The 9,302-nt window shown below is 42.6% G+C and overlaps 2 protein-coding genes across 2 annotated transcripts; one reads left to right on the forward strand and one right to left on the reverse strand.

Moving 5' to 3' along the window:
• Positions 1–104: 104 nt before the first annotated feature.
• Positions 105–4,631, reverse strand: LOC135515034 (mediator of RNA polymerase II transcription subunit 21-like). The gene is made up of 4 exons (XM_064938834.1): positions 4,454–4,631; positions 4,047–4,161; positions 3,351–3,451; positions 105–871 (listed from the first exon to the last, which is right to left on the reverse strand). The coding sequence occupies exons 1-4, from the start codon at positions 4,493–4,495 to the stop codon at positions 692–694; spliced, it is 438 nt and encodes a 145-aa protein (XP_064794906.1). The 5' UTR covers positions 4,496–4,631; the 3' UTR covers positions 105–691.
• Positions 4,581–9,192, forward strand: LOC135515033 (FGFR1 oncogene partner 2 homolog). Its single transcript, XM_064938833.1, has 6 exons — positions 4,581–5,016; positions 5,998–6,151; positions 6,276–6,393; positions 8,242–8,384; positions 8,497–8,610; positions 8,724–9,192. The coding sequence occupies exons 1-6, from the start codon at positions 4,943–4,945 to the stop codon at positions 8,859–8,861; spliced, it is 741 nt and encodes a 246-aa protein (XP_064794905.1). The 5' UTR covers positions 4,581–4,942; the 3' UTR covers positions 8,862–9,192.
• Positions 9,193–9,302: the final 110 nt, after the last annotated feature.

A 9,302-nucleotide genomic window follows, 5' to 3' on the forward strand; every position in this document is an offset into this window, starting at 1 on the left:
GGGCATTCTGAAAGCCATCTTTCTGTGGGGCCAAGGTTTGTCTGTGTTGCATATCAAAATGTGCAGCACTAACATTCCACATAAAATGCAAACACTTGACTTAATTTTAAAATGCCATTTATGCCTTGAAATAAACAGTTAATAAAAACATTGGTATAAAATACAAAACATGACTTTCTAAAACACAACAGGGCTTGCATGTAAAGCGTTATTATTTTCTGGCATGCAGCATGTAAAATGAGCTTCTATCAATTTAGGATAGTTGTTATTTTTACCAGTTTCTTTCAGTATGTACAAAAATGTCTACCAACAGCAGACCCTAAACTAGCATCCTCAAAATAACCAGGGTTAAAAATGACAGCAGATGTTGACGCCGGAGCAGTTCTGTTTAATCCAAAATAGTGTGCTAAGAAAAGGACAGAGTAAACAGTTCCTTGCTGGCAGAACTCAAGGTCCTTGTGTAAAGGAACATGTGGGTTCATGGCCTCACTGAATTCCCCAAGCACCAACTTCCCAATGTCCCACTCACATATTGCAAGAAGTATTTTCCATAAATTCACCTCCTTGAGAGGTCAGCTGTTCAGGTCCACCCATTGGGCTCTTTATTTGATTTCCTGCACACATTTGCACCCTCTGGTGTGCTTATGTGAGAAAGTGCTGTGAGAATGTCTTTGCTCCATGTTGTGTGGGGTTATGATTCAGGCGGTGTGGTCTGGTTGGGCCCTCCACTGCGAGTACAAAGTTGTGACTGAGCAATATCAGCCAGGGCGCTTTGGATCTTCTCCAGTAGCAAGTCCCCTCGGTATACCACCTCTTCAAGACGTGCCGCTGCATCATGATTCTCCTCCTCCAACTGCCGCAGACTGGCCGCCTAGGGAGAGGGGCAGGGAGTAAGATAAGAAAGGTGAGAGAGGGGGTGAGGGGAAAAAGAGGAATCAAAGAAAGTTGATCAAATCTCCATACAAAATGCATATAAATTGTAGTTATTTGAGCAGTTATTTGAGCATGAACTCATTGAAGTAATGTGTGCCAAAGTGAGAGTGGAGAGTCAATATTCCCACCTACACTTCTTATAAGGTGATTTACCAAAGCTATTTGTTAGTATGTCCGGGGCAGGGCTATGGTAACTAGAGGTCGACCGATTATGATTTTTCAACGCCGATACCGATTATTGGAGGACCAAAAAAAAAGCTGATACCGATTAAACCGATTTAAAAAAATATATATATTTGTAATAATGACAATTACAATACTGAATGAACACTTATTTTAACTCAATATAATACATCAATGAAATAAATTTAGCCTCAAATAAAATGAAACATGTTCAATTTGGTTTAAATAATGCAAAAACAAAGTATTGGAGAAGAAAGTAAAAGTGCAATATATGCCATAAAAAAGCTAACGTTCAAGTTCCTTGTTCAGAACATGAGAACATATGAAAGCTGGTGGTTCCTTTTAACAGGAGTCTTCAATATTCCCAGCTAAGAAGTTTTAGGTTGTAGTTATTATAGGAATTATAGGACAATTTCTCTCCATAAGATTTGTATTTCATATACCTTTGACTATTGGATGTTCTTATAGGCACTTCAGTATTGCCAATGTAACAGTATATGGCTTCCTTCCCTCTCCTCGTCCCTACCTGGGCTCAAACCAGGAACACATCAACAACAGCAACCCTCGAAGCAGCGCTACCAATCGCTCCACAAAAGCCGCGGCCCTTGCAGAGCAAGGGGAACAACCACTCCAAGTCTCAGAGCGTGTGACGTTTGAAACGCTATTAGTGCGCACCCAGCTAGCCATTTCACATCGGTTACACCAGCCTAATCTGGGGAGTTGATAGGCTTGAAGTCATAAACAGCGCAATACTTGAAGCACAGCGACGAGCTGCTGGCAAAACACACGAAAGTGCTGTTTGAATGAATGCTTACGAGCCTGCTGGTGCCTACCATCGCTCAATCAGACTGCTCTATCAAATCATAGAATTAATTATAACATAATAACACACAGAAATACGAGCCTTAGGTCATTAATATGGTAGAATCTGGAAAATATCATCTCGAAAACAAGACGTTTATTCTTTCAGTGAAATACAGAACCGTTCCATATTTTATCTAACGGGTAGCATTAGTCTTAATATTCCTGTTACATTGCACAACCTTCAATGTTATGTCATAATTACGTAAAATTCTGGCAAATTAGGCAGCCAAAACTGTTGTCTATACACTGACTCTGCGTGCAATGAATGCAAGAGAAGTGACACAATTTCACCTGGTTAATATTGCCTGCTAACCTGGATTTCTTTTAGCAAAATATGCAGGTTTAAAAATATATACTTCTGTGAATTGATTTTAAGAAAGGCATGTTTATGGTTAGGTACAGTCGTGCAACGATTGTCATTTTTTCACAAATGCGCTTTTGTTAAATCATCCCCCGTTTGGCGAAGTTGGCTGTCTTTGTTCAGAAGAAATAGTCTTCACAGAGTTCCAACGAGCCAGGTTAGCAGGCAATATTAACTAAATATACAGGTTTAAAAATATATACGTGTATTGATTTTAAGAAAGGCATTGATGTTTATGGTTAGGTACACATTGGAGCAAGACTGTCCTTTTTCGCGAATAGGCACCGCATCGATTATATGCAACGCAGGACATGCTAGATAAACTAGTAATATCATCAACCATGTGTAGTTAACTAGTGATTATGATTGATTGATTGTTTTTTATAAGATAAGTTTAATGCTATCTAGCAACTTACCTTGGCTTCTTATTGCATTCGCATTACAGGCAGTCTCCTCGTGGAGTGCAATGTAATCAGGTGGTTAGAGCGTTCGACTAGTTAACTGTAAGGTTGCAAGATTGAATCCCCCAAGCTGACGAGGTAAAAATCTGTCAATTCTGCCCCTGAACAAGGCAGTTAACCCACCGTTCTTAGGCCGTCATTGAAAATAAGAATGTGTTCTTAACTGACTTGCCTAGTTAAATAAAGGATAAATAAAGGTGTAAAAAAAAAAGGACAAATCAGTGTCCAAAATACCGATTTCCGATTGTTATGAAAACTTGAAATCGTCCCTAATTAATCGGCCATTCCAATTAAATCGGTCGACCTCCAATGGTAACCAATGCTAATGATAGCCACTTACAAGTCTGACTTGGATTGCAACCGAAGTAGTTACAGATTCCAGCCAATCCTCCCCAGGCCCCACACGCTATTTCCAAAGTAAGAGTATAGCAATACAGAATTAGAAGTGAACTGTCACTTTCACTTGAAAGAATGTACTACAATAATTTTCAACATGGCACTCTAGTTGGTTGTTTTCCACTCCCGTTGAGTAAATTCAACCTCCATACCTGTAGAGCTGCCGTGGACTCCTCACTAGGCAGTGAGTCAATCAGCACGTCCACATCCTTAGCTGTCCGGGCAATCAGTGCAGCAAATAGTTGGGCATACTCTAGGGAAAGAAAAAACAACCCCATTTCAAATTAAAAGGTGTAATCCGTAAACTTTTCATATGCAAATAGCGCTGTCCGGTCAATGTCATGATTTCTGACAAATTGTAATACAAATTTAATCTCACGTTGCACAAAATATATATCAGCAAAGTGTCAAATTACTCACATTGCTAGTGGCTAACAATGTAAGTGAATGGCAAGGGTGTGTCTTGGAATTGGGTCACCCTGTCCAAGGCAAACACACTGACCACTACTCCAACTTGGGGAAGGTTGTAACAGACTTACATTGGCTAGGTTCCTTATACAAACCCCTCAGAACTGGAAGCACTCCAACTTTCTTTCAAGTGCCTTCCTATGTCCTTCCTTACCTCCAACAGCATCACAGGAGAGTACATCAGAGAAATAGAATCAAGGATTCCATTTCTGTGGAGTACAATCCACTTCTGACACCAGTGCATTGTTGGTTAAGGGCTTGTAAGTAAGTATTTCACTGTAAGGTCTACACCTGTTGTATTCGGCGCATGTGACAAATAACACGTCAATTGTAGCAAACGGTGGTATCCCACTTGGATCGAATATCTGACAGATCCTTACCCTCAGTGGGGTTCGATGGCTGGTCCTTGTTGATTGCTGTCTGTATGTTGCTGAACGAAGCTGGCGGCGCACACTGCTGCAGCACCCCGATTGCGTTGCAAAACTGATCAGCAAGCTGAAGGACATCAAAAACACATGTCATGAACATATTGTCACGAGAGAATATTGATTTAACACAATCATAAGACACAAATAATCGCGTTATTTAATTAGGTCGCTAAAGTTAAATCAGCAAACCTTGCAACCGAGAACCAATAAAAGAGAACTTAGCCAACTAGCTAGCTGTCATTATTCAGCCGAGTCCGCTTCCAAATACTACATCTGTCAATCTAAACGTGACATGACAATTTGCTGAGCATGAAAAAATTGTGGGGTGTACTAATCGCTCAATGAAAAATAAATCATACAGAATTGACTGCATCTTGAAGTTGCGTTAGCCTGTCCGCCATCTTTGTTGTTTCTCTTCTCCTTGGATTTCCGGACAGACAAGACGTTTCTTAGCGGGTTGTTGCCATCCGCAGGTTGGAGTACACAACTGTTATATATATATATATATATATATACACACACACACACACACAACATATCTGATCTCCTTTCCAAGTTTTCTTTTCTTTGATTTTCTTTCACTGTTCGTTGTTTACTCCAACCTGCGGATGGCAACAACACGCTAAGAAACGTATTGTCTGTCCGGAAATCCAAGGAGATATGTATATATACTTGGATTTCATCATTATACATTTTTTTATGTAACCTTTATTTAACTATATAATGCATATAATGAAATCAGTATCCGAAAGGGGAAAAGTGTCTGATATACCTACTTATTCTAACTGGAATATAGGAGGCGATGCTATCCAGTTTGACTGTAGCGCAGCGCTTCTGATCTGAAGAACATGCGCATACATTTCCCAGACTGCAGCAGTAACAACAGGAAGTGTACCGCTTGGCTAAGGAGTTTGTCGCTAAGGTAAATCTACGAGTATTGGTTTGTTTTATGTGTCATTTCACTGTTCTTATGACAGCTGAGTATATCAAATTTCAATTAAATACAATGCCAACATTAGACTCTTTCAGCTTTTGTTTGCTTGTATTTTCAGTGACCGATTCACCTGATTTCCGTAGCATTTAAATAGCTAACCTTGTTGATTCGCTAGCTGTAACGATAGCTAGCTAATATCTGACCGACAACTGCCCAACTACACCATTCCGATTAAGCGTGCTTGGAAGGAAAGGTAGGTTATCAGCTAGCTAAAGTACTATGTTCGAATATTTTACAAACATCCTTCTGATGTCCACTGGTCAGAGACAAACTCTGAAGGTGAGCTGTACCAGGGGCGTATTCATTACGCTGATTCTATTGTAAAACGTTTCCTAAACGGAAGCAAACGGGGCAGGACCTACCTTAACTTGTCCAAGTAGAAACTCTCGTTTTTCTTTGTTAGCTTCCGTTTGGTTCTTAAAGGGTAACGGTTTACGTAATGAATACGCCCCTGCTGACCGGGAGATACGAGTTAGCTAGCGACTTAGGCAGTAAAGGTACATGAATGAGGGATCAGATCATGATGTTTAGTATTGTTTGGATATGGTGACTGTCAGAATTTTAGTCCATGCATTTTGACAAGCTCAGGACCTATGTGCCAAGATCTGAGTCAGGTATTTATGTAATGGTCAGGTATGTATGTAATGGATGCCAATATGTAGCCTTGCATGATGAGTAACTTTGCCTTAGATCTTAAGTCTTCCTCTAAGTTACTTTAGGACTGATTTGATAAATATGGTTGGATCTCCTTCTAGTCTAGCACATTCTTATACCAATTCAATGCTTTCAAATCCTTGAGGGACAGTGAGCAAGTGCACATTCTAGGGAGAAGGGGGAGAAATGTAATGATGTATTCATGTTTGGTGAGGCTTTGGAGTGACATCTTAACCTTATTTATTTTCCTTCCAGTGTACCTTTTCAAACAGGGATGACGTGTTCATTAGAAAATGTATTGTCAGATGCCAAGTCGCTGGTGGAAAGACTCCGCAACCATGACAATGCAGCGGAGGTACTTATCGAACAGACAACGTCCCTTAACAAGAGGGTGGAGGCCATGAAACAGGTAATGCCAATGTCACTGTTGGTGCAGCTCTTTTGATTGGTGTTGGAAAGGGTACACACTTGCCTTTAACTGACCTTTATTGAGTTGAACTGAGTTGACTGGAGTTCTATGTATCTATTTGCAGTATCAGGAGGAGATTGAGTCGCTGAACCAGGTGGCCCGGCATCGGCCCCGTTCCAGTCTCGTCATGGGCATCCAGCAGGAAAACCGGCAGATCCGTGACCTACAGCAGGAAAACAAAGGTAGCGCAGTGTGTGTGTGAGTGCGATAAGCTGAAAAACAAATTCAAATCAAAGTTTATTTGTCACGTGCACCGAATACAACACCTTACAGTGAAATGCTTACTTACCAATAGTGCAGAGAGAAAAAAAGCGTGTGTAGGTGTGTAGGTAAGTAAAGAAATAAAACAACAGTAAAAAAGGACATTTGAAAATAACAGGAGCAAGGCTATATACAGACACCGGTTAGTCAGGCTTATTGAGGTAGTATGTACATGTGGGTACTGTTAAAGTGACTATGCATATATGATGAACAGAGAGTAGCAGTAGCGTAAAAAGAGGGGGTGGTGGGACACAATGCAGATAGCCCAGGTAAACCAATGTGCAGGAGCACTGGTTTGTCGCGCCAATTGAGGTAGTATGTATATTAATGTATAGTTAAAGTGACTATGCATATAAGATAAACAGAGAATAGTAGCAGTGTAATAGAGGGGTGGGGGGGCACACAATGCAAATAGTCCTGGTAACCATTTGGTTACCTGTTCAGCAGTCTTATGGCTTGGGGGTAAGAACTGTCGAGAAGACTTTTTGTCCTAGACTTGGCACTCCGGTACCACTTGCCATGCGGTAGTAGAGAGAACAGTATATGACTGGGATGACTGGGGTCTTTGACCATTTTCAGGGCCTTCCTCTAACACCGCCTGGTGTAGAGGTCCTGGGTGGCAGGCAGCTTTGCCCCAGTGATGTACTGGGCCGTACGCACTACCCTTTGAAGTGCCTTGCGGTCGGAGGCTGAGCAATTGCCGTACCAGGCAGTGATGCAATCGGTCAGGATGCTCTCGATGTTGCAGCTGTAGAACATTTTGAGGATCTGAAGACCCATGCCAAATCTTTTTAGTTTCCTGAGGGGGAATAGGCTTTGTCGTGCCCTCTTCACGACTGTCTTGGTGTGTTTGGACCAATCTAGTTTGTTGTTGATGTGGACACCAAGGAATTTGAAGCTCTCAACCTGCTCCACTACAGCCCTGTCGATGAGAATGGGGACGTGCTCGGTACTCCTTTTCCTGTAGTCCACAATCATCTTCTTAGTCTTGGTTACATTGAGGGATAGGTTGTTATTCTGGCACCACACGGCCAGGTCTCTGACCTCCCTATAGGCTGTCTCGTCGCTGTCGGTGATAAGGCCTACCAATGTTGTGTCGTCAGCAAACTTAATGATGGTGTTGGAGTTGTGCCTGGCCATGCAGTCGTGGGTGAACAGGGAGTACAGGAGGAGACTGAGCACGCACCCCTGGGGAGCTCCAGTGTTGAGGATCAGTGTGGCAGATGTGTTGCTACCTACCCTCACCACCTGGGGGTGGCCCGTCGGGAAGTCCAGGATCCAGTTGCAGAGGGATGTGTTTAGTCCCAGGTTCCTTAGCTTAGTGATGAGCTTTGAGGGTACTATGGTGTTGACTACAGCTCAGCGTTCAATGAACAGCATTCTCACATAGGTGTTCATTTTGTCCAGGTGGGAAAGGGCAGTGTGGAGTGCAATAGAGATTGCATCATCTGTAGATCTTTTTGGGTGGTAAGCAAATTGGAGTGGGTCTAGGGTTTCTGGGATAATGCTGTTGTGAGCCATCACCAGCCTTTCAAAGCACTTCATGGTTACGGACGTGAGTGCCACGGGTCTGTAGTCATTTAGGCAGGTTACCTTTGTGTTCTTGGGCACAGGGACTATGGTGGTCTGCTTGAAGCATGTTGGTATTAAGCTACTCTGTTTATTGGTTTCATAATACAGGGATATTACCAGTTGAAAAAGTACCCTGTCTGGATAAATCCACAGAAGTGTGAGTATAATGTGTGTATCCATGTCTTCTCTCACTGCAGAGTTGAGAACATCCCTGGAGGAACACCAGTCGGCCATAGAGCTCATCATGACTAAATACAGGGAGCAGGTCTTCAGACTCCTCATGGCCAGTAAGAAGGACGACCCAGCCATCGTCACCCAATTAAAGGAGCAGCACACCACTGTAAGTGACCCACCTTCTTCTAGTGTCACATCATACTCAGGAGCTACCCTTTCCTCTTGTATTGAGGAAGTTCAAAGCAAATATTTATATAGTTGCTATATTGACTCTGCAGGAAATGCAAGCACACATAGACAAGATCAATGAGATGGCTACAGTGATGAGGAAGGCTATCGAAGTGGATGAGGGGAGGTTGTGTGAAGACGAGGAGAGGATTAAGCAACTAGAGGTGAGTCACACAGGTTGTCTGTATTCTCACTGTTTACTAAAAGCATTGACTGAGTACTAACAGTACTATTTCAAACATACTATTAAAAATGTATGCATGTTTTTTTTGGGCAGCTGGAGAACAGTGGTCTTCGTGAGCTGCTAGGGATCAGTCGAGAGGCCTTCCTCGTTCTGACGAGAGAGGAGGCCTCGGATAGCACATCCCTGTCTGCCCTGTTGACCAGCGCTGACATCAGCCTCCGGAAGAGTTAGGCCCACACCAGCACGAGCTTGGAGTGTGTATATATGCCCCCCCGCTGCCACCTTGTACAGCCCATGCCCCCCAATCACCTACAGCCACACAAACTCCCAGAGGGCACTCAACAATGAACGAAGCCCCAGGTCATACTGCCGCCCACCTGTCACACTACAATGGAGGTATACAGTCGGAAGCCTCTGAGACAAATGGGAAAATCCTCCAGCGGTGTTGTCTGTCATGCAGTTGTGTTGGCATGCATTGTGCTATCTGATGAGCCTGTGGGGTTTTAAAGTGTGAATGAGTGAAAGTGCTGCTGTTGAATGACAATAAAACACTTGAAAGAAACATGTTAAAGTTTGGCTAGTGCCCTCCAGCTGAAACCCAGTGGTGGAAATACCGTATGCGTGAACAGGACTCGTTTGAATGCACAACTTACTGTATGTAGACTAAATTGG

Source organism: Oncorhynchus masou, chromosome 26 (genome assembly GCF_036934945.1).
Source record: "Oncorhynchus masou masou isolate Uvic2021 chromosome 26, UVic_Omas_1.1, whole genome shotgun sequence".
Taxonomy (NCBI): Eukaryota; Metazoa; Chordata; class Actinopteri; order Salmoniformes; family Salmonidae; genus Oncorhynchus; species Oncorhynchus masou.